The sequence below is a fragment of the Martes martes genome (assembly GCF_963455335.1).
Source record: "Martes martes genome assembly, chromosome: 10".
In the NCBI taxonomy this organism is placed as follows: domain Eukaryota; kingdom Metazoa; phylum Chordata; class Mammalia; order Carnivora; family Mustelidae; genus Martes; species Martes martes.
Window position 1 is genome coordinate 10,923,177 of NC_137898.1, and position 26,342 is coordinate 10,949,518.

General features: G+C 40.3%; 1 protein-coding gene across 1 annotated transcript; it reads right to left on the reverse strand.

Annotated features, from left to right (window-relative positions):
• Positions 1-8,798: 8,798 nt before the first annotated feature.
• On the reverse strand, positions 8,799-25,874 carry MS4A7 (membrane spanning 4-domains A7; the record flags this gene model as incomplete). Its single annotated transcript, XM_080816181.1, has 6 exons — positions 8,799-8,804; positions 14,880-14,993; positions 17,479-17,685; positions 19,440-19,496; positions 21,100-21,234; positions 25,728-25,874. 6 exons carry the CDS (start codon positions 25,872-25,874, stop codon positions 8,799-8,801), a joined length of 666 nt encoding a protein of 221 aa, XP_080672307.1.
• Positions 25,875-26,342: the final 468 nt, after the last annotated feature.

The window sequence follows — 26,342 nt, forward strand, 5'->3', positions numbered from 1 at the left end:
GGCAGACTCCCCACTGATCAGAGAGACCCATGCGATGCTGGGTTTGATAACAGTTCACTGAGATCATGACCTTAGCCAAAGGCAGCCGCTTAACCAACTAAGGCAACCAGGTGCCCCAATTGGGTAAACTTTTTAGATCATTTTGTCCTCACTAATTCTTTAAAGATAAAATTTAATCCAATCCTTGTCAGTACTAATGGTAATAAACAAAACCTATTGACTGTTTACACTGTGACAGGCGGTGTTCTAATTTAAGTAATCCTCATGACAACCCAATGCAGGACATATTCTTAACATCTTCATTTTCCGCAAAAGAAAACTGGGGCTCAGAGAACTTACAAAAGTCGGATTCAGATCCTGAATCACAATATAGTTCTCAACAGTCAGCTCAAATGCTAACTCAATTTCCATTATTGGAATCAAAATTAATGAACTGATGCATCGTGAACATAGTTCACATAAGATTGTACAGATTCACGTTACAGAGTAGGACCACTTACATTGAAAAGAACTCTACCTATGACACATATTCCTTCGAGGGAAGGCATCTGACAGTACTTGTGTTGATATCTGTAGCTGATAATGGTTAGAGTAATCCCAGCCACCGCAACCAAGGAACTGATGACATTCATGGCCATGACACCTTGTCCCTGGAAAATAGTTTTTAAAATAATATTAAAATAAATAAAACCCAACCCAAACCAAAAATACCTTGTAAGAAATTCTTAGTGCCTTTGTCTTTCCAGATACTCCTCAGGGATGAATTCCTCTGTTAGGTCAATATGCCTGAAAAGCATGATAAGTTAAATCCTGAGTCATTGAAGTCAGAAGAGAAACTAAGTTTTAGAATGAGCTAGGAAGACAAGAACGAGGACAGGTAGAGAAGAAGGAGTGCTCTATGGCTAATGCTAAAGAAAACATTCCCTCTGTCCTATTGCATGGTCTTTCATAATCTACAAGCAAAATGGTGTGTCAGGAAATATCTTCACCTTATAATTAGACCTGATTTTGAGTCCTATTAAACTAGGACCTTGTACAAAGTAACTTAATCCCTTGGAAGTCTCAATTTTTACCCTCAAAAAAATGAGAATAATGTCACTAATTTATCCACTTATTCACTTATTTTAACAAGTGTTTAGTGTGCCCCAACTATGTGTCCAGCACTGCCTTAGGCCATAGACACAAAGATCGACACAGTAGATGAGATCCTGTCTTTGTGTGGCTTGCATTCATTCTCCCAGGGATTTGAGCAGTAACCAACCAAATCACTAACATATTTACGGATTGCAACAAATTTAGACTGGGGTTTAGTGATTTCCTTGATTTCAGTGTCTCAACATGTAAGTTATGAAAAGTCCTGCTTGCCCCATTACTATATAATATATATTATATATTGTATATATGATATACATATTATATTATTTTACATATATATACATTTACATAATATTTTACATATATGTTATACATATATTACATATATATTTGTATATAAATAGATATATATTTTACATGTCATTCATATATATATACACATATATATGTATATATATGTAATAAGACAGCCCTCTCCCCTTTCCTGACCTTCCTAAAGGAAAAGAAAATGCCAGGAAGGGGGAACTGTCTTATTCATACCTACTCCCAGCACTGCTATTGCTTTCTTATTTATTTTTTAAAATTTTTAAAATTATTTTTATTAACATATAATGTGTTATTTGCCCCAGGGGTACAGGTCTGTGAATCATCATGCTATTGCTTTTTTAAAGGAAAAACAAAAGCCTCATATCTCAATTCAGTAGATCTTTACTCTATCTTGATTTATGTATGCCTATTGTGATGGGCAAGGCAGTGGTGCATTTACAGAGCCTTTCCTGTCCAGGAGCAGCTGTGGCTTAGTGTGGCAGGACTTGGAAGTATACCTATGACTTCATGCTTAGCCCATGCACAGGTCTTTATTACACAGGCATTTTTGGTAGAAAATGCACAGGGACATACAAATGTTCTGTTTCTATCAATCCTCAGTCTTTTGCTCTTTCTGAGCTCTGTTCTGGCTCCCATAGGACATTTTTTTTTTTAGATTTTTTAATTTATTTATTTGTCAGAGAGAGAGAGAGAGCGAGCACAGGCAGACACAGTGGCAGAGGGAGAAGCAGGCTCCCTGCGGAGCAAGGAGCCCGATGCGGGACTCGATCCCAGGACGCTGGGATCATGACCTGAGCCGAAGGCAGCCGCCCAACCAACTGAGCCACCCAGGCGTCCCCCCATAGGACATTTAATGGACTAAAATTTCTAAGTAAGCAATCCCCCATGTGCTTTTGGCTTTATGGTTTACAAACAATATCCCAGCCTTTGTCTCATCTGATCCTCATTATGGCTTTGTGATGTAGGCAGATCACTTCTTACCCCATATGACAGCTGAATAAGATTCAGAAACTAAGTGATTGTGAGTAATCCTGTAGTTGGTGGAAGAGCTGGGATGGAAAACCAGATCTTCTGATGCCCAAAATTCAGTGTTCTTGCACTGTGTTTTCCTGCCTGCCTTCGTCTGTGCAGCTCTCAGTGAGTCAGGGATCGGTCTGCCTACCCTTAGTTTATTCCTGAGCTCTGAAGGGAATCGATATGGAGGGGAAAAAAGCATCTGGACTTATCTGCATTGTCTGTATCTATTTCTACAGGTAGAGAGAGATGGTGGCTTTCATGCTCTCAGAGCTTTCCTATGGCCTATCGCTATCCCTAGAGGAAAGTGGCAAAGGACCATAAAAACACAGTTAAAATGGCTTTAAAAGAACCCTTACATCTCCAGAGCCTTAAAAAATGAATTGTTAGAAAGTAGTACAAATGTCAAGTATCTTTTATACATAATATATTTTTTAAAAAAGATTTTATATATTTGAGAGAGAGCATGAGCAGGGGTGAGGGGCAGAGGGAGAGGGAAAAGCAGACTCCCCACTGAGCAGGGAGCCCAATGCAGGGCTCAATCCCAGGACCCTGAAATCATGACCTGAGCCGAAGGCAGATGCTTAAGCCCCTGAGCCACCCAGGCACTCCTGTATGTAATATCTTATTAAATTCTCAGAATAACCCTTTGAAGTAGGTACTTTAGGTACTTTTCCTTCTAAGCTGATACAGGAATGAGTGTTAGCCTTGATTCCATCCCAGAATGATCTGGCATCAATGTCAGACTCTTTCCTTCAGACTTTGGGCAGGTCCCAAAGAAAATCTTCTGTAGGTAGGGGTGAGGGGCAGGGAGATTACAGCGATCCTGGGACTGTTTTTGGTTAGAGTAGGGTTTTTCAAACTTGGCACTACAGACATTTTGGGCTAAATCATTTATCTTTTGTAATGATAGACTTTTCTGTGCATTTTAGGATGTTTAGACACATTCCTGACTTCTATGCCTGGGTAACAATAGTACCCTGCAACCCAGTTGTGACAACTAAAAATGTCTTCAGATACTGTCAGATATTTCTGGGGGAGGAGACAAAATTATTCCCAGTTAAGAACCATTGAGTTAGAGGAATGTAGACTGGTTTCCAACAAGTAACTCTCTCAGATTACTTGACCAGGGAAATGGGAACTAGTAGAAGGGCAAAGGCTAATGGCAACCCTGACAAATAGCAATGTCCTGAACTGCAAATTTGGTGTCTAAAGATTTTCCTGGGAGATCCTTTATTACTAAAGACTTTATATACAAAGATGATGCAAAGCAAGTAGAAGGTCATAAATTACAAAGAAGTCACAAAAGTAACTTACCTGGCATTTTCCCTTATCATTTGTTCCTGTGATGAGGCATCCTGTAATAACATACTGTTAAGAAGAAAAGATATAAAAGTTAACAGGTGATGTCCTTGACTCCCTTACAATAGAATCTCCAAAGTAAATTATATTGTAATATCGCATATTGTAATTTCCTTTGGAGAGTCTATTGTAGTCTATATCTGTGACTCTCCTCGACCATATAGTCTTTCGACCTGAGCATCGCGGAGGAGGAATAGTAGGAGGAGGAATAGTAGGCACTGATGTAAGATGAAATATTGTGTTGGGCATAAGCAGCACTAAACAACACCCCTTTTGCCAGGGTCAGCTGGAAGAGTCAGGCTCCTCCTTAACGTCCCAGACATACCACCCAGATGTTTTGCCCAGATGGGCTCTAAACAGGAAGATAATTCTGGGCTCTGGGCCTTGTGGAGAGAAGGGACAGGTGAGCCGTGTCTGTTCTAGCTGATGGAGGGAGAATTTCTCATGCCACTCCTTTATCTGAAATGTAAAGAGTCTACCTATCTATGGACCCTCAGGGTGCTCTTATATCTTGGCTCAGCGTAATCCTCATCAAAATATCCAACAACATTTTTCACAGAACTAGAACAAATAATACAGAAGTACTGAATTTGTCTGGAACCACAAAAGACCCTGAACAGCCAAAGCAATCTTGAGAAAGAAAAACAAGCTGGAGGTATCACAGTTCCAGATTTCAAGGTATCATACAAAGTTGCAGTAATCAAAACAGTATGGTACTGGCACGAAAATAGACATAGAGATCATAGAGAGCCCAGAAAGAAACCCATGATTATAGGTTCAGTTAATCTGTGACAAAAGAGGGAAGAATAAATAATGGGGAAAAGACAGTCTCTTCAATGAATGATGCTGGGAAAACTGGACAGCTACATGTAAAAAAGAATGAAACTGGACCACTTTCTTTAGCACCATATACAAAAATAAATTCAAAATGGATTAAACACCTAAACCTGAAACTATAAAAATCTTAGAAGGGAACATAGGCAGTAATTCCTCTGACATTGGCCATAGAAACATTTTTATGGACATGTCTTCTAAGGCAAGGGTTTAACAAAAGCAAAAATAAAATTATTGGGGCTACCTCAAGATAAAAGCTTTTGCACAGTGAAGGAAACCATCAACAAAATTTTAAAAGATAACCTACTGAATGGGAGAAGATTTTTGCAGATGATATATCCAATAAGGGGTTAATATCCAAAATATATAAAGAATTTACACAACTGAACACCAAAAAAAAAAAAAAAAAAAGCAAACAATCTGATTAAAAAATGGGCAGAGGACCTGAATAGACATTTTCCCAAAGAAGACATACACATGGCCAACAGACACATGAAAAGATGTTCTATGTTATTAATCAGAGCAAATCAAAACCATAATTGGGATATCACCTTACACCGGTTAAGATGACTAAAATAAAGAAGATAAGAAATAACAAGTCTTGATGAGAATGTGAAGAAAAAGGAACTCTCATGCAATGTCACTGTGGAAAATAGTATGGAGGTTCTTAAAAAAATTAAAAGTAGAAAAACTATATGATCCAGTAATTCCACTACTGATTATTTATCCAAAGAAAATGAGAAAACGCCAATTCAAAAAAAAATAGATATGCACCCCTATGTTTATTGCAGCATTATTTACAACCACCAAAATATGGAAGCAAACCTAAGTGTCCATTGATAGACAAATCGAAAAGGAAAATGTGGTATATATGGTGGAATATTACACAGTATTGAAAAGGATGAGATTGTGCCATTTGAGACAACATGGATGGAACTATAAGGTTTGATGCTAAGTGAAATAAGTCACACGGAAGAAGACAGATACCATGTGACTTCACTCATATGTGGCATCTAAAAAAATATGAATGAACAAACTAAAAGCAGATTCAGTCCTATAAATACAGAGAACAAACAGTTGCCAGAGGGGAGGGGGTGGGGGAATGGAGAAAATGGGTGAAAGGGAGAGGGACAAACAGGCTTCCAGTTATGGAATGAGTAAGCCATGGGAGTAAATGATACAGCATAAGGCATATAGTCAGTGATACTGAGTTAGAGGTGTATGGTGATGGATGGCAGCTACACTTGTGGTGAGCATAGCATAATGTATAAACTTGTCAAATCACTCTGTTGTACACCTGAAACTAATGTAACATTGTGTGTCAACTACACTCAAGTAAGAATTATTATCTACTCTCAAATTCCAATTCTGTATTTGCAAAGGAGAAAGTTGGATATTTGCTCGTCTGAATTCCCATTGGTAGTAAGGAGCAGATGACTTATCCTACACACAGGGCTTTGGAAACTTTTAAACACTGTACACCTAGAAGCGTCACTATTGTGATGCTGGTAGTGCAATGACCAGATGGAGTGACTTCTCTTGCCAAGAAGGGACTGGCTATCTGGTCTCCTTGGGGACCATATTCATAGGATTCATTATTCCAGGACCTGAGGCAGCTCAAACCAGTCTTGACTGTAATTTGTCAAAAGCTCCTGAGAATACTCACAACAAATGCTCCCCAGAATGGATATCCTGTGAGGAAAACGAGGGGAAATTTCTGGGAGAAACTGATGTAATTAAATGCAAATATAGTTCCGACGCCCAAAATGATCAGTGCCAGGAGGATCTGGATAGCCTGTGAGGAAAGAAATGGGTCCATGAGATCACAAGTGCTCCAGCCTTTTTGGATTCTTCTAGGTTCCTGGGACATCCTGCTATTTTTATGTCACACTTCCCTCCACATGAACGCCTTCCTCTTCCATGTGCCAACGGCCTTCCGATTTGCAAAAAGTCCGCTGTCTCTTTCCTCATCACGCTTACCTGGTTCCTTCACATTCCTAACTCTCATCCTTCCCTACCTATTATATCCCCTCTATTACCAATTTACCTTGCACCAGATTTAACTATAAACCTGACCTACTTGCAAGCTTCTTCGGGACGGACTGCAAACTATTCACTCTTACCTTTTTCCCTTCTGTACCTCCAGCATCCTATTATCCCCACCCCCCACCGCACATATTTTCCACATTCAGTATATGCTTTTGGAGTTACAGCTCAAGCCCACTTCTCTCAAAGTCTGAAGTTTGTTGACCTAGAGTGTAGAAGCTGGGGTGAGCTCTCTGTCTCATCTGCTCTTTGGGCGAAGGCTTGTCTAGAGGTACGACTAAACCGGTGGGTTTATCAGCCTGTTAGGAGTCTGCACCGTGGTGATCTTGGGGTTGGCAGCTCTTCTCAGGACAGTTCTCCTCAAGCATTCTGGGTTTTCTCCAGGCCACAACTGTGGAGCACTCTACCAAGGGTTGTGTATTTTCCTCTTGTACCAGGGATGGAGGCTGTGTGTACAGCCTTTCTCTGGGTACATTTATGACTGAAAATTTTTTTGTCTACCTCGTGGCTCACTACAGAGCTTTGAATATAATTTTCAAAGAACTCCCAATGTCGGGACGCCTGGGTGGCTCAGTTGGTTAAGCGGCTGCCTTCGGCTCAGGTCATGATCCCAGCGTCCTGGGATTGAGTCCCACATCAGGCTCCTTGCTCGGCGGGGAGCCTGCTTCTCCCTCTGCCTCTGCCTACCATTCTGTCTGCCTGTGCTTGCTCGCTCTCTCTCTAACAAATAAATAAATTAAAAAAAAAAAAAAAGAACTCCCAATGTCAATGACAGCACAAAGGGGCAGTTTAACCTCTCCATGGGTGGCTTTTAGCCCCACGGGAGGTGCTACCTCACCCTGAGGTCACTGCCTCAATAAAATATTTGGAAAAATTACACCAGTTTCCTATATCCTTTCTGCTAGGATTCAGAGAGCAGTACTAACTCCTCATGAAACAATCCCAGGATTTCCTCAGTATTAGGAAGTTACAGCCAAACTGTGGAAGGAGCCCAGATGTCCATCAACAGCTGAATGGGTAAAGAAGATGTGGTCTATATCTACAATAGAATATTACTCAGCCATAAAAAGGATGAAATTTACATTGATGTGGTTGGAACTGGGAGGTATTATGCTAAGTGAAATAAGTCAGTCAGAGAAAGACAATTACATATGGTTTCACTTATATGTGGAGCATAAGAAACAGAGCAGAGGATGATAGAGGAAGGGAGGGAAAAGTGAATGGGAATAAATCAAAGAGGGGGAAAAACCATAAGAAACTCTTAAGTATAGGAAACAAACTGAGGGTTGCTGGAGGGGAGGTAGGTGGGGGGACGGCATAACTGGGTGGTGGGCATTAAGGACGGCAGGTGATGAGAAGAGCACTGAGTGTCATGTGCAGCTGATGATTAACTTAATTCTACATCTAAAACTAATGATGTACTATATGTTGGCTAATTGAATTTAAATTTAAAAAAAGAAAGATGTTTTCTAAATAAATAAATAAATACTCTATTTCCCAGAGTTCCATAAGCCCCCAGGAGCATCTCTAAGGCATGCTTATAAATAAGACATATCTAAGGCAAACTGTGGGCATTTTCTAAGCAGAATATTTATTTCTCTTATTTATCAAAATCTAGGGAAATGGTATTATTGGCTACATATTGGCTCTTCTACTGAAGATCAAGTTATTTGTACAAGCAAGTGACTTAGAGGTTTTTATGATTAATCAAGAAGGAAACATTACAGACAAAAGGTGAGAGAAAAGAAGGGGAATCAAATCCCTCCCTGAAAAATATCCCTCCCTGAAAAAATCCGTATGGTCACACCTGGAAAAATAGCTTCATTTCTCCCTTCCAGGAAAACCCATGGATGGGAGAGGACTTACCCCTAAGACTTTTGGTTCTCCCTTCAGGAAATCCAACAGTGAGGCATGAGGTCCATAGGGAAATGCAGTTAGTACTTTATCATTTGGTTGTATAGTGATCACATGGGTCGATCTTTTGACCTCGGATGATGACTCCATGTTTCAATGGTAGAACTCTATTAAAAGAGTGAGTGATTGAACATTGCAGCGGAAATCATGGTCTTCCATCAGTTTCTCATGGAGTCCTTAGCAGTGAGCCTTTGTGACTGCTCGCCTCACTCCTAGAACCACAGAATCACAGTCATTGAGTCACAGAGTCTTAGAATTCTAGAGCATATCCAGGCCCTAGATCCAGGTGAAGGATAGTCCAGTTTTCCAGAAGACCAACTTCCTTGTCAGTTTGATTACAAGCGGAATCTACAAAAATAAATAGATGATGTATATGAAAACAAATCCCAGTACCCGTGTTCAAGAGTGCTTTGTTTTAACATCTGTTAAACAGTTCTATCCTTTTAACAATTCTATAGTCCCAAAACTGAGGTATGGAAAGACTACATTGCCCAAGGTAACATACAAAGGGATTGGGAAAGGAGCCAAACTCCACCTGTCTTATCTCTCAAATTTGTGTTTCTTCCACCCTCTTTCAAAAGGAGTTTTCCACTTGTAGTTGATGAGTTGTCTCATTTGCTGTTTGATCCTATTCCTTCATAGTGTAAAAATCCGTATTTAAGGAGGTATAGGGCCGGATGTAATGGCCACTTTATGAGAGCATATTTTAGCTTTCAGAAAGGCAAGTAAAGCTAATCCTGCTCAAAGCCTTCCTGATTTCAAACTACACAAGTACGGTAAAAAGAACAAAAAGTGCCTTTTGGAATTGTGCTTCCCACATTTAATTGATTATAATTCTGTATTTTTTATGATTTTAACTATTAAACCACAAAGGTAAATGGTTTCACAAATCCAAAAAAATTGTATGCACAAATGTTGTCTTGAGTAATTCCTAGTTTGTGACAACCATGCCTAGCAGGGTTTCTCAGCCTCAGCCCTGCTGGCATTCAGGGTCTAATAATTCTTTGCCGTAAGGAGTTGTTCTGTGCATTGTAGGATATTTGGCAAGATGCTACTACCGAATCCCCAGTTGTGACAGCCAAAATTGTCTGCAGACATTGCCAAATGTCCCGTGGGGGTGGGGGTGGGGCAAAATCATTTCAGGTTGAGAACCACTTCTGGAGAGAAATAATGGCAGACTGTTCTCTCTTATTTATTTATTCTTTTTTCTGATAGAATGACTCTTTGTTTTCACATCCAGGGTACATATTTCTCAATACAACATTTCCCTACCAACATCTATTCAAGTAAATTTTAATTTATGTACCCAAAGCACAAGGCAGCCTTTCAAACAAAACCAAGTGTGGGATCCGTCTGTATTTAAATTGTAAGCAGAACTGATAGATCATCAGAATCATGTAAAGTTATGAAAAGCAGGCTGGGTCCAAAAAGGGGAAGTGCCCCCAGGCTGGCTCTGACTCAGACCACAGCCATGCACTGCCAAAAAAAAGCCAACCGTTGTGATTATGTGGCATTGAAGGAATCACAGGATTTTAAGCATTTTTATAGCCTGACATGTTAATTTACTATTCACACGTAGATATTTTATTGCCTTTTACTTATATTTTGAGAAACCGGATGGGAGTTTGGGTTTACTGAAAGCATATGGTTTTTCCCTTAGAATGCTGGAAAAGAGCTGTCTTCGCGCAGCATACCTGGTTTTTAGGAAGGAATAAGTGATATGCAGCAGAAGACACTTCAAATTTCATTGCCTTAGTTATTTCAAAAACAGCTCATTTTATTATTTCATTATTTATTATGTTTATTTATTTCATTATTTATTATTTATTATTATTTAATTTATTTTAATAAATTAAAATATATATAAAATATATATAAAAATAAAAATATTAAATAAATAAATAATAATAATAATAAATAAAAATAAAAATATATAATATATATAAATAATAATAAATTTAATTTATTATTTATTATTCATTATTTATTGTTTTTATTTATTTATTTATTATTTTATTTATTTATATAATTTATATAAATAATATATAAAATATATATAATAATTTATATAAATTATAATTTATATAATTATTTATTAATTAATCTATTATATTTATTTATTTCATTATTTATTATTTATTATTATCACAGCTCATTTTATTATTTCAACTAAGTTATAGTTGTCAGCTTCAGCTCTCTGCCCCTGCTTCTGACTTTCAAGCTTCTTAAAGATGGGTTGTCTCACATCAGCCCACAGACTCAGACCAGAAGGAACTAGGCTATTCCATGGAAAGGCGAAATGACAGGATCTCTGTGGGATAGCTACAAGCAGGGAGATATACTTTGGGTCGAAATGGCATTCCCTCTTGCTTTCCACCAGCAGAAGGCCACTCAGCATGTGACAGGTAACACTTAGCATGTGCCAATGCTGCTTTAAATAAAACGAGATATTTACTCCCTCACTAAATTCCTCCTTCTGCTTATACTATCACATCCATTTTATTTTAAATTTTTTTTAAAGATTTTATTTATTTATTTGATGGAGAGAGAGAGATCACAAGTAGGCAGAGGCAGGCAGAGAGAGAGAGGAGGAAGCGGGCTCCCCACCGAGCAGAGAGCCCAGTGTGGGGCTCAGTCCCAGGACCCTGAGATCATGACCTGAGCTGAAGGCAGAGGCTTAACCCACTGAGCCACCCACACGCCCCTATCACATCCACTTTAAAGAAGAGGAAACTGAGGACAGATGTTACTGCTGGTAAGGGTTGAAGCCAAAATCTGAGCTTGGCTTTCCCCGCTTTCATTTTCTATGCAACAATCTATTAGTTTTTCTTTTTTAATTGCTATTATCTACCACAAATTTTTAGGAGCTCAAAACAACACACATTTATCATCTTATGATTTTCATGGATTGGGAGTTGAGGCATAGCCTGGTTGGGTACCTCTGTTCAGGGACTCACAGGGATGCCTACAAAGTGTCAAACAGCATGTATTTTCATCTAGAAGCTCAAGAGGGGAAAAACCCACTTGCAAGGGCAGTCAGATAATTGACAGAATCTATTTCCTTGTGCTTGTATGACTCAGGGCCCTGGGTTCTGCCAGCTGAATGCCCTGGTCCTCTTTTTCTCAACATGACTGCTTACATCAGGCCAATATCTGGAATATTATTCCAGATAATTCTGGATACATTCCAGATAGCATTATCTGAAATATTATTCCAGATAATTCTAAATATAATTCTTCAAGTATTCTGAAGAGCTTTCCTATTAACAGAAAAACAAAAAATAAGAAATACATCTTGGATTAAATATTTTATTGCATTGCTTGGCTTATAGAATGAGGAGGAATCTCCAAGGTCCTCCATCCCCTGTGTAAAATACTAACACACACACACACACACACACACACACACACAGGTTTGAAAACACAAACAGGAGCTGAAAACCTCAGCAGAGAGTAGTAAGGGAGTATCCTAGCTTACAGACTGGTGGGGGCAGACATAAAATTAACAAACAAAGAAAATACATAGTATGACAGATGGTCATAAGTGCTTTGGGGAAAAAAGGAAGTGAATGGGAGAGAGACCCATAATTTTGTGTGGGTCGGTGCGGGGAATTTTACTGCAATTAGGAGATTTGAAAAAAGACCGAAAGAAGTGAGAAAGGAAGCAATGGAAGTAATTGCAGGAAAAGTACTCCAGGTAGAGGGCCTGCCAGTGTAAAATTTCTAAAGAAAGAATGTGTTAAGGAACAGCAAAAGGCCCATGTGCCTGGGGGGGATAGTCAGAAGGTCAGAGCAGATGGGACAGTTCAGATCCTGTAAAGACATTTAGGGACTCTGGCTTTTCTTTGGAATGGCACAGAATGGGTTTGAGCAGAGGAATGACATGGTCTGATTTTAGATGGGGAAAAAAATCTGTTATCTGCTCTATGGAGAACAAACCAAGTGGTGTGGGTGCCCAGCCAGTTGCCCATTGCAGTAATGCCCATGGGAGATGATGAGCCAGAGGACTCATGAGATGGTGAGAAGTAATCAGACTCAATATTTTTTGAAGTTTTAATGATAGACTGGATATTGTGTATGAAAAAAATAGAAGAGCCAAAGACAACTCCTTGGTTTTTGGAAGATGATGTTTCAAAGGAAGTTGACTATGGAGAAGTGAGGGGCCTTAATAACTAGACAGGCCAAGGAGTCAAAAGTAACTTTTTCAAAAACATTTTTATTCAATTATAACATAGAAGCGAGAGAACACAAGTCACATATGTACGACACCAGCATCCAGATCAAGGAAAAGAACGTTTCTGCAAGGCCATAGGGAACCCCTGGGTTCCCTTCCTATAACTATCTACCCCCCAAGGGTAACCACCATCCTGCTTCTAACACCACCTGCTAATTCAGCTTGTGTTTAAACTTTATACACATACAGTATTTACTCTTTTATAAATGGCCCTTTCCCCCCTGAACATTATGTTTGTGGGATTTATCTATATAGCTGCATGTAATTATAGTCTGCCCATTCACATTACTGTTTAGTACTCCATTGTATGAATATACTACAATTTTTATTTCTCTCTTTTATTGTTTATAGTCATTTGGATAGTTTCCTTTTGGAGGCAATTATGCGTATTGGCTCTATGACCATTTTTGTGCATGTCATTTGGAAAACATGTATGAATTTCTGCTGCATCCTTGTCTTGGGATAGGACCCAATGCCTAGATCCAGGGGACAATATTGGGACCCTCTTTATTAGGTAGGTCATGTTGTTTATTGTTTTTTCCAATACAGTAATAAAGTGGATATTCATTCTATATGGCTAATTTCTTATTTGGTCTAGAATTTAGATCGGGAAGAGTGTTATGATAAATTATAATCTTTGAAGCCACATATTTAAGAATAAAGTCATAAAATGAGACAGAATACTGAGCCACATTTAGTTGGCAGAAATGCACTTCACCTGGCAGAAATGGACCCATATATTTTTAAAGTACTTTTAATTTAAAAGTTCCTGCAGTCCCTAATATCCAGTGTTTAAGCAAAATAGTGTGAAAATAATATAGGCTCAGAGCCTGCAAAGCCATGTGACTCGGCCGCTTCACACTAACACAAGAATGCACATTTTCTCTTCTTATTCATGGGTAGGTGAATCACTTTCTGTTCAGCTTACCCACCTGGGCTTTTGAGAGATTATTTTCAAGAGCAATGAAATCGCTCACACTGAGCAAGTGCAACACAAAAGTTGTTTTCTGAAAGTTTCTTTCAAAGTCTATAGTAGCTGAAATTTCAGGAAATTCTAATCACGCTTTGCCAGGAGTGCTGGATTTCTCCTTTTTCTTCTGAAGCATTACTTTCATACATGACCTTGAAGAGCTTTTTGACATGTTGAATATGACCTTGGCAAGGAAAATGTGCTCTAGAAAAGAGAAAATGTATTATTTTATTATTATTATTTTTAAAATTATTATTATTTTAATTAACATATAATGTATTATTTGCTTCAGGGGTACAGGTCTGTAAATGAAATCTTAAAAAAAATTATGGCTTTTAGAGGAAAAGCGAAGATTTTTAAATTGTAATGTCACGCCCTAAGAGGGGTTAAGGAAGAACACAGAAAAGCATAAACAGAACAGAGATGCCTTAGTAAGATCTCATCACATAGCAAGAGAATGGAGCCATGGAGACTCTACCAAGGCAGGTGGCTGTGTCTGTGACAAGAAGGAGGAGATGCTAGTTTTCATTCTCAGCCAGTTCGTCTGTATCACTCATTCTCCAAGTGATTTTATCCAACCCTCACTTCTTTCATAAGGGCTGGGGGCTCGTGATTTCTGGTTTTTTTTTTTTTTAACATTTTATTTATTCATTTGAGAGAGAAAAAGAGAGCATAAGTTGGGGGAAGTGCACAGGAGAGGAAGAGGGAGAAACAGACTCCCTGCTGAGCAGGGAGCCTGATGCATGGCTCAATTCCAGGACCCCGAGATCATGATCTGAGCCGAAAGCGGACACTTAACCGACTGAGCCACCCAGCCATCCCGGGGCAGATGATTTCTAAAGCCATTCCAACATCATATTAAGTGGTTCTCTAACTGACTTGCTGGCCAGAAGTCACCCACTAATAATCTCACATACCAGTGTCATCATGAAGGGGAACCCATTCTTAGAACTCTCTCCTTACTATGAAAATCACCTTCTACATGAACCTCAGGACCAACAACTGACTCCTTTTTCTGACACTTTCTCAACCTGGATCATCGCAGCTCGAATGTTGGGACCCAGCAAACTTCAGGTGACATACCAGAGTACTCACGCCACGGTTGTTGGAGTACACCTCTTGCCACCAAAGGATGGAAGCATATGCAGCCAGTAAGAGCTCCAGCGCAGTGAAGACCAGCATCACCACCAGCACCCCCTGTGAATCAAGCCAGGGATGGTTGGTGCCTGACTGCAGAGGGGAGCCTGGGGCTTGAAAGCTCTAGCAGTGGACAGAAAGGGAAGCGGCAGTAAGAGTAACCCTTCCTTTATCTCTAGTTTTTTTATGTTTATCTTTGTTATGATGTTTCTAGTGTGGATTTGTTTTTATTTATCCAGGAACAGTCTCCGTTCATACCTTCCATCTGAAATCTCATTTTTTTTTTAATTTTGAAATTTTGCCGGTAATTTATCTTTGTAGATTTCTTCTCTCCTTGGCCATCCTCCAAACAAGAGCTGGGACCAGAAAACCTGAGAAGTCTGCTTTTCTGGTCCCAGCTCTTGTTTGATTACCTGGCTGCAGGATCCTTCTTAGCTTCTGGAACATAAGATGCCTTTCTTCCTTGATTTTTTTCCTTCTTTCCGTCCTCTCTTCTTTCCTTCTTCCAAACTCAGATATACATTTTCAATGTTTTGATGTGTTACTTTGCTTAGGTTATCTTTGTGTTGATAAAGAAAGAATGGGTGTTTGGGGTCAGTCCTTTTGCAAATTCTTTGATTTTGCAGGAAGTTCTCTGGTTGTCTAAGATCAGGAGACAGTTTGATGTATTGAGAGTAGTTTTCATCGAGTTAAACCCTCAGTGTCCTGGCAGGGAGGATGTCTCCTTCACCCTCCCAGCTTTGCCTGATGTCTGCCTTGCACCAGGGTAGTGCTGTCTCCCAGGCTTCCTTGCACTGATTTCTAACCTGATGCATTTCTGTGCCCTTTCACTTCCTCAAGCTGTAAGCCCTTCTACTTCCTCAGAGGGGTTGCTTTTGACAGCCTCTGGGTCACATGGGCAGAAACTTGCACATATTTTCCGGGATCCATGAGACAGATCCAAGGGAAGAAGAGATACTAAATTTGTCGCCCTGGCTCCTTGCTAGAGGAGTCACAAAGGAAGAGATTTTTCTCCTTAAAAGGCCAGAGCTTATGGTTTTAAAACTATGAACCTGTGGATAAAGGATTGACTAAGCCAGGATTTTTACCAAACAGGTGATGACCATCCAGCTTGGGGGGAATTTCGGCAAGAAAACGCTGCCCAGAGATGTTGGCATTTTTGCTAGGAGTGGAATCCACTGATGGGCCATCTCCCATCCCCTTCTCCCTCTGCTAGCCTTCCTGGGCCAAAGTACAGTAATTATGTGCTTGGGCTTAAGTCCAAGTTCTATAGCTAACTTACTGTGGCTACATTAATCGCAAATCAAATAAAATTCAAATAAAGAGGGATATTTCTGCCGGTGTTGAGGGGGAAAGAAGCCTGCTCAACAAAGGGGGCACCCCGAGAGCTAAACCTATTGAGAAAGGAATATTTTTTAATGTAAGAAGGACTGTTGACCACCTCTTCTTTATCCATTTTTCTATGGATGGGCTCTTAGGTTGCTTCCATATCTTGGCTATGGTAGGTAATGCAGCAGTAAACGCAAGGGTGCATGTATCTTTTCAAAAGAGCATCTTTTTTTTCTTTGAGTCAATGCTCAGTAGTGGAATTACTGGATCGTATGGTATTATTTTTAATTTTTTTAGGAAACTTCATACTGTTTTCCCAAGTGGCTACACCATTTCACATTCTCATCAATGGTGCGTGTTGTTCCCTTTTCTCCACATCCTCACCAACACTTGTTTCTTGTCTTTCTGATACTAGCCATTCTGACACACATGGAGTGATACCTCACTGCAGTTTTGAATTGCATTTCCGTGATGATTAGTGATGTTGAACGTCTTTTCATGTGTCTGTTGGCCATCTGGTGTGTCTTCTTTGGGAAAATAGCTATTCATGTCTTCTGCCCATTTTTAAAAAAGATTTTATTTATTTATTTGAGAGACAGAGATCACAAGTAGGCAGAGAGGCAGGCAGAGAGAGAGAGGAGGAAGCAGGCTCCCCGCCGAGCAGAGAGCCCGATGCGGGGCTCGATCCCAGGACCCTGAGATCATGACCTGAGCCAAAGGCAGAGGCTTTAACCCACTGAGCCACCCAGATGCCCCTCTTCTGCCCATTTTTAAAGTTGGATTATTTGTTTTTCCAGTGTTGAGTTGTGTAAGTTTTTATGTATTTTAGATATTAACCCCGTATAGGATATGTCACTTGCAAATATCTTCTCCCATTTAGTAGGTTGCCTTTTCTTTTTGTCGATGTTTTCCCTTGCTGTCTAGAAGCTTTTTTATTTTGGGTGGAGTCTCAGTAGTTTATTTCTGCTTATTTTTCTTGCCAGATGAGACATATCTTGAACCCACAGCCCTTCTTGATTTCCTATTTTTACTTGGCACAGTGCATCCCCTATATTTTGCAGTCTGATGATAGGACTTTTTCAACCCCCCCTTTTTTTTCCCGTCTGCTTCCAGGAGTTCAGATCAACAAGATATAGACTGCTGAAAAAGCAGAAATCATGCAAAAGAGAGAAGCTGAAATTTCACATGACAGGATATTGAGTCTGAAGCTACTTACTGTTAGACTGACGCTATCCAGGAGACAGCCCTTGAATTCATATATCGAATAATAGTACATCGAATAAGGCAGTGTGGATAGATACTCCCTTTCTGAGTCACACCGTTGAGAGGCAATCTCTAGGGCTGCCAGGCCATCAGCAAGCAGGAAGAGGCCTGCTCCAGCAGTGAGAGAACTCACTGCACTTGAGGTCAGGCTGCTTACGGCCTGAAAAAGATAAATCTGTATTGGGATCTCATGGCTGAAGCAGCGTGTGAAGCTGTTATCCTTCCGTCCATTACACTACAGTGGTGCTTCCCTGAGTCTGTTTCCTCTCTAATCTGTGTGCTCCTGGGGACACGGACTGTGTTTTATTCACCTCTGTATCCCTCTTCACTATCTAATTTATCACTTGATATAATTAACAAATGTTTGTTGAGTGCAGTGCATGAATGCATGAATGATTCCTTCTTCAGGGTAGGGATTCTGGCTCCTTGGCTCTCTGCAGACAGAGGTGGCCCTGCTCAAACCACTACCAGTCTATTCCTTGACTTCCTCAACAGCCTTAGAATCATTCTGTTGCTTTAAGATGTTCTAGAATATGGCCTTTGGTGGCCTCTGTACCTTTTCTTTCCATAAAAGAGAAAACTGGAGAAGCTGGAATACTTACTTATAGGTGGGTCAGGCCTGAGAACCACATGGACCACACTCTCTCCTGGGTCATGTTCTACATTTTAGAGTAAAAGTTTCTCACAGAAAATGGTTCCTCTGCAAAGATACTGATGTGCTAGATTCTGTGCTAGGTTCCCAGTATATGTTCTTTTCTACTTAAACAGCATTATAGGATACTGTGTGGTGGGAAGGTGGTTGCTCTTCTGTCTTCTCCCTGGACCTGGTAGCTATGTGGCTTCAAGTGCTCAGTTACTGAAGGAAGAGCAGACAGAGTGGGTAGTGCCTTTGCCTAGAGCTGCCACATGGGTAATGGAGCCCACATGTTGGCTTTTGTCTTATGTACGAGGTCCACATCATGCTCAAGTATAGTTTTCCCTTTTACGGTGTTCAGGACACTTGGAAAGCCACCTGTGAGATCCAAATGTTCATCTTCCACATTTTATAAATGAGAATACTGAAACCCAGAGAAGGAAGGAACTTTTTTGAGCACACAGATGGGTCAGTGACAGCGCTGGGACAAGAGTATAGGTTTCCTGGTTCCAAGTCCTGAACTCTGACTCCATCCAATGGGGTAAACATTTCAAAATTCTGTCCACTGATTGTGGGGTTTAGATTCTAGCTTCAAGTACCAGGAACACATACCAGCTTCATATACCATTTTAGGTTCCCTCATCCATGGCTAACTACACCTTGGATCTTCCTGAATCAGGATGTGGCTTTTCCCTGAGTCATCTTTGTGAGTGTGTGGAAAGGGAAAGGGAAAGGTTGCAATGAGAGGATCAAAGACCCCACCCACACATTCCCGACTTTTGTCAGGAAAGTGGCTACAGTCTGCTAATTTCTTGTTTCTGAGGGGGCAGAGGAGCTAACCACAGGATCTAAGCCCACACACCTGTGCCTCTGACCTTGCCATTTAAGGAAATTGATTCATTATGAGACAGGTTTTTCCAGAAAAAGGAGCTCTAGGTTCTAGCTGGGATGGTCATCTACCCTATTCAGGGCCAAGATAACAAACTATAAAGACTCCATTGTGTATTTAAAAATTTCTACTGTTTAAACAACGGAGGTAAATCTCCAAGCTTGGAATATGATCCAGGAGGACATTGTGTAGGGGAAGAGCACTGGTCTAGAAGATAGGGAATTTGATGTTAACACCTGGTTCTGCCAGTGGACCAGCACTGAGAATTTGGGTTCTCTCCCCTGCTCAGAGCCCTGTTTTCCTAACTTGTGAATGGAAACTAAACTAGGGTAATTAATTGTCAAGCTCCCTTTATTCCAATGAGCTGAGATTTGATAGTTCTCATACTTACAAAGGGCTTAGTTGCTTTTTTCCCAGAAATAATCGAGAGGGATCCAGTAATGGCAAACTGCTCAGGAAAGAGAGAAATAGTCAGTTCAGTTGTCTTGTGGAAATGTGGAAATCCACTCTCAATGCTTATGTTGACTTTGAAGAAATCCAGAGGATCTGGATTTATGCCAGCAAAAATCGCTGTGAGCTGAGGTGGCCTAGAGATGAGGTGTACACGGAGGGAGGAGAGTAGTGCTGAATTACAAGGTGGGAAGAGTGGAGGTTGAGAAAGACCAATGACTTGAAGGGATAGGAAGGTGAGAGCAGCCAAAAGAAGCACTTAGGAAAGGGTCTCTGATGGCACAAGGTACAGAAACACATGGGCTTCAAGTATTGGTGTAGGGGACCTATGTTAGACTAGGAGCTGAGGAAGGTGGGAAGTTACAGGGACAGATGTGAAGAGTCATCCTGAAGCCCCAGAAGTCAGTATTTGAGACCAGTGGTGTTACAGATCCAGCTGGTGGAGGAAGAATGTTTGGAGAAGCTGAAACATTGGTTAAGCTTGTGTCTTTTAGGGGTTGGGTAGTCACAGACAAAGAGGGTCCAGCATGACCTATTTCTGCCTTTCATAAGGGAATGTGGGAACCACAACTACTGATCAGATAGAGATATAGGACAAATTATGCTCTGGGGGCAGGAGCACGGCTTCTTTGCCTCACTGCATAGTTTGTGTTCACACAGAGGCTATATCCATACAGTGGTGGTGCCTTTGTAGAGTTCATTTGCCCAGAATGTGTGCTTTTTTCTCCTTTTGTATAAGATACTACATGGGAAATAAGTGGCCCTTTGTGGGAGGCATCACTAGGCCCTGGCTCTCTTCAAAGAAAAAGATTAACTAGGACCTTCTCCATGAGTGATTAAATGGAAGGCAGCAAAAAAGTTTTCCAAATTCTCAGGATTACTTCTGTACAGATAACAAGAGTCTTTGCTTCCCATGAATTTTACCATTGCCAGTTTAATTCTCTGCAATCTGTGTAATCTACCAGTAGTGCTCATTCTATTTTTTTTTTTTTTTAAAGATTTTATTTATTTATTTGTCAGAGAGAGTGAGCACAGGCAGATAGAGAGGCAGGCAGAGGCAGAGGGAGAAGCAGGCTCCCCGCTGAGCAAGGAGCCCGATGTGGGACTCGATCCCAGGACGCTGGGATCATGACCTGAGCCGAAGGCAGCTGCTCAACCAACTGAGCCACCCAGGTGTCCCTGCTCATTCTATTTTAAAAATGATCTTTTCACTCCCTACCAGGCAGGTGGATTATTCTTAAACTGGAGGAAATCCAATGGCCTTATCAAAAGCCCAAAGAAGAATGTGAAAAATCTTCCATTATTCCAGAGGTAGGCTGTGAGGCCAGGTAAGAAATGCTGGACTGATATGTCCACTGTATGACCTTCTTGTGCCCTGCCCCAGTGAGCCACTCCCTGGGATGCTGACACAGGAGGAGGGATTAAACCCCTCTGCTGCTCTTCCTGAATTGGAGAAATGTGACATGGGACAATGACAGAGGGAAAGTCAGAGGCCTGGCTGCCTTCTCCTCTATCCCTACCTCTTGGGAGTCATGGAGTGACTTACTACCTACTTAGCATTTAGAAAGCATGTTGTTTTTTGGAGACCCCACTCTACTCACACATGGAGCTCCTACAAATGGATATCCCGACATCAAAATGGTGGAAACTGTTGGCTTGAAGTGGGAAGAGTAGGGAGCAGAAATCAAAATGGCCCCCAAACTTGAAATCAACAGGCAACACAGGATCTGGATAACCTACAAGAGACAAGAAGGAAAATTTTAAGAACACATGAACAGATGAAAGTGACTGTTTGAATGTAAATTCTGTTTATAAAGAGTATAAAATATGCTATAATTTGTCATATTAAAAAGGAAAAAAAGGGGCACCTGGGAGGCTCAGTCAATTAAGCCTGCTTAAAATTCTCTCTCTCCCTTTCTTTCTGCTCCCCCTGCTCCACTCATGTGTGCTCAATCTATCTCTTTCTCTAACAATTAATTAATTAACAAATTTTATTTACTAAAAGGGGGAAAATGTGTTACAAGGAGTCAATAAGCATTTTCTAAGAGAAAGAAATCCATGTATAACTAAGCTCTTCTCTTCTGATAGGATTATTAAATTAGCAAGTCAGGAAGTGATCATATGTACACTTTAACTTTGTTTTGAAAAAGATAATTGACAATTTGTTATTCTTATTGTTCTAGGAAAAGCAAATGAAGAAAATTTTTCTGGACACTAGTTCAGTTAAATGGATGTAGGAAGCAAACTTATCAAGGAAGAATTAATAAAGGACACAATTTGTTTATTTGAATTTATTTCAGTTGAAATAAAATAAGGCAGAAAGTCTCTAGTGCCATAATCCATTTTGCTCATCATTGGATTTTAATAATAATTACTATTTTCATGACATCAGTGATAATTATGATAATCTATATTTGTTGAACACTTTCTACACTCTGATTATTCTTCTCATCTTATTTATGGGTGAGAAAAATGAGGCACCAGGTTAAAAATAGTTTGTACAAAACCACACAAATGGTCAAGTGGGAGAGCTAGGTTTTAGCCCTATTACTTTGATCTAGAACCCACACTGTAACCCACTATTTAATGCACATGCAGTTGAAAGTTGGTATAAACATAGGAGAAATAACCTAAAGTCAAGAGAATTCAAAAATTCGTATAATTAATATGTATTAAATATCTGTTTTGGGTCAGCACCAGGGAAATGAAGCAAATGAATATCGCTGCCACTGGCCACGTATTTTGTGCTTTACAGATATGTTCCTTGGAAAGTATAGAATGAGTTAAGAGTAAAGTAACATGAAATGAGGTCCAAAAAGTAGTGGCAGCAGGGTGCAAACCACATAGGACTTTGTAGGCTATTTTACGAATGTTGCCTTTCATTCTGAGTAAAAAGGGAAGTGAAGTGGATAATTTTGAGTGAAGAGATTACATGATCCAATTTATATTTTTAAAGGATCGTTCTACCTGCTGTGTTGAGAATAGATCACAAGGAAACAGAGCAGGGAGATCAATAAGGAAGACGTTGCATTAATTCACATGTGAGATGATGTTGACTTGACAGAAGATGTTGACCGTGGAGATAGCAAGATGTAGTTGGATCCTAGATGCGTGATGAATATTAAACCTGTAGGATTTGCTGAGAGTTTGTGGATTATGAAACATAGGAATGAAGGTTGCCTCCAAGGGTTTTGGCTTGAGCATCTGAAATGATGGAACGGACATTGATCTGAGCTGGGGAATGTTGGATGAGGGGTGGGTTTGGGGACAAAGATGATGATTTCAGTCTGGGACAGGTTAGGGGAGAGATATCTAGTAGATATCCCAGGTGTTGGGTATATGAATCTTAAGTTTAGAGGAGAGAGCCAGGTAAGGGATATAGCACCCCCCCCAAGTTGTATGTGAAGATAATATTTAAAACTGCATTACCATATGGGGTCACTATTGCAACAGATACAGAAACAAAATGGAATTAAGGACTGAGCTATCAAATACTGCAAATGTAGGATCTGAGAAATAAATAGGAATGGTAAAGGAGTATAAAAGGACAAGCCAAGAGGGAAGGAGGAAAACCAGAAGAACATGGTGTGTAAGAAGCCAAGTGAGTAAAATATTTCAAGTAGGAGAGTGTAGTCAGCTGCGAAAAAAAATTCTATTAGTTCAAGAACATTAACAACCGAGACTCAAAAATTAGGTTACTAATGTGGAGCAAGGGGGACAAATGCCACTGGGTGTGATTCAAGAGAGAATATCATTCTGGAGGAACTGGAAATATGAACTTCCTACCCCTTAGAGGAGTGTTGCTGGGAAAGCACGTGGCCAGTGGGCAATAGTTGAAGGGAGTGTGAAGTTATAATTATTTGTTTCTGCTTTTTTGTTCTCAAGATGCGAGAAATTACAGTAAGATTCTGTGCTCATGGGACTGATAGTATTTTAGTATTTTAGGAAACAAGGTAATCAGTGGAGAAGGAAGAAGCATCAGAGGTTTCAGGAGATAGAATGTATGAAATAGTTTTCTGGGGTAGTAGTTAAGTGAATAGAAGAAGGAAAGATCATGTTCTTTTCAGACAGCTTTTACCATCCATCTGAGGTTACGGTCATAAACCAGAAGTGGAGTCCACATTAGGTTTTCAGCCAAGTTTAGTTGTATGAGTTCAGGTGTAGAATAGGCAAGTGGGCAGAGCTAGAATTAAACCAATGTTGCAGTTTTTCTGGGAGATTATGCCTTAAGTTGAGGAACACAAGGCTGTTGAGGGTGTTCACAAGTGAGAGTGAACTATGGGATCTTGGTTAGGTGAGAAAAGCTCTATGAAATAGGGATATTATCAATAAGTCAGTGAGGTTAAAGAAAGAGTCAATGTAGAGTTGGAGGGAGTTGATCTGGAAAGGTCAGAGTTGGTGGAATATGGGGTGCTTAAAACGTAGGTAACAGTGGCTTTATTGCTGTTAGTATTGATAAGGCCCAGGGTATGACTCATAGAATGTTTGACTAAGGAAGGATGGACAAGATACCTGGGGAGAAGAGGTCAAGGAACAGAGAGGATATAATACTGGAGGGATCATAAACATGAAGATTGAAACAGTTAAGTCTTACGATAGCAGGATGACAAACATTAATTGGTTTTATTTTCAAGCAACACATTCATCAAAAGATTTTTCTAAGGATGATCACTTTTCAAATTTTCCAGTACATCACTTAATGTTATTTCCTAAACACTGATTATTTTTATGTTTTTAAACTAAACTCAGTCTTCTGAAATTTTAATTCTCCTACCAATTCTCGATTATTCCTAATACTGGAATTACCTAATAGAACCTTTTGGAGTTCATGACTGTTTAAATTGCTTGAGATAACTATTTTTTCCCATGCTCAAAATATAGATAACCTTTTCAAAATATAGATAACTTTTAAAAAATATCTTTTTGGGGGGTAGAAGACTGAATTAGGATTTTTCAAGTAATACGTAAAAAGAGTCATTATGTGGTTTTTTAAAGGAAGTGGGAGTGAGCAGTATCTGGGTTGGTTAGTGAGGGGTAGCTCAGTTGGTTATGCCTGTGCCTGAGGTTCAGGTCATGATCCCAGGGTCCTGGGATCGAGGCCCACGTTGGGGCTCCCTGCTCAGCGGGGAGCCTGCTTCTTCCTTTCCTCCTCCTCCTCCCTGCTTGTGCTCTGTCTTTCTGTCAAATAAATAAGTAAAATCTTTAGAAAGAAAAGTGGTAGTGAATTACTTAGTTGGATGACATGAGATTCTAAAGTAGGAGCTTTTAGAGATGGAGAGGAGAAGATTGATCTAGAAGTGTCCCTGAGAAGCAAAGAATGGGTTGCTTTCATTTCCAGGCCCAGAAGTGAGGGTAGCAGTGGAAACAGTGCCCAGGAGTTTCTGTTTCCACAAAAGATTTGGAGGCTTTTGAGAAACACATTCGGAATGAAGAGGATTATGCAGTTAACTGATCCTGAATTCCAGAGGCCACAAACTAGGCAGGTTTCCAAAGTTGGCAATGAGTAGGAGTCAGGTCTTAAAAGGGATATTCAGAGCCAGGTGGGAATTACAGTCCTGGAGAAGGGAGTTGGGGGCAATTGGAGGGGGAGACGAACCATGAGAGACTGCGGACTCTGAGAAACAAACCGAGGCTTTTGGAGGGGAGAGGGGTGGGGGGTTGGCTGAGCCTGGTGGTGGTATTAGGGAGGGCACGTATTGCATGGAGCACTGGGTGTGGTGCATAAACAATGAATTCTGGAACACTGAAAAGAAATTTAAAAAATAAATAAAAATTTAAAAACATAATAAAGTCCTGGTATGAAGGGTGATAACCTGATGACCGGAGACACTTGGATGTCTTATAGATAGGTGAACAGGGAGAACATGTACAGTGAGGTTAATCCAGACTGTCTCATCTCAAAATGGTCAAGAAATAAGCTCAAAACAGAAAAATCTAATTTAACCTTATTGAGTAAAATTATGCGTTTAAATCCAAAATCAACTATATTAGAGACAAGTTGCAAGATACTTTTTTTGGTACAAATTTCAAGTAGAGACCTAGTGGTTTTAGTTTATAGAAAAGCCTGAGTTGGATAGAGTCTTCCCATAAAGCCCCATTTCGTGTCCCAGTCAGCCTGGAGTCAGACAGAAAAACAATGAAAGACTCTCCCAGATCCACTGTAGATCTGTAGTCAGAAGACATTCACCACATTTCCCCCAGGGTTCCCCTTGCAGCGACATCAACTTACTCCAAGGACTGTAGCTTCTTCTTTCAGACTGTTCTGTGGGTTATCTTCCTTTTGGTAGCTGTGCTTGGGTTTTTCTCTTTTGAGGATGATAATGCCATTTGGAGTAAAGGAGTCAAGGGCTCCTTTGGTCCCGGGCTGGAACAGCATGATGCTGGTGGTGCTGGAAGAGGCAGTGAACTCATTTAGGACCCAAGGTTCAACTTGAAGGTGTGAAACCATTAAAGATTTTTCTCCATTGCCTAAGGGGTGACCTGTCCTTTAGGAACAAAACTGAAGGTGGGGAGCAGTGGAAGCATTGGAAGGCCAGCATGCTTGGCACAGTCCATCCACGTGGACAGGAAGCATTGTGGACAGGAGGCCCTGGAGGAAAACTGGAAACATTTTGAGGAGTCCCACAGTCGAGAGGTAAACAATTCGTATAGAACCTGCCTTGCAGCCTTGAGTGTATCCACCTCACTGTCCTTCCAAAAAGCTCTGCTTCCAGCCCCCCTCTCAAACCCGGGTGCCGCTAATTCACCTGTGCTGCATTCCCACGCCCATGTCCCGGTATTGTACTTTCACGCTGCACCTGTACTGCTCAGTCTTCCATCAGAGTCTTGTTTCCTTTCCATTCAG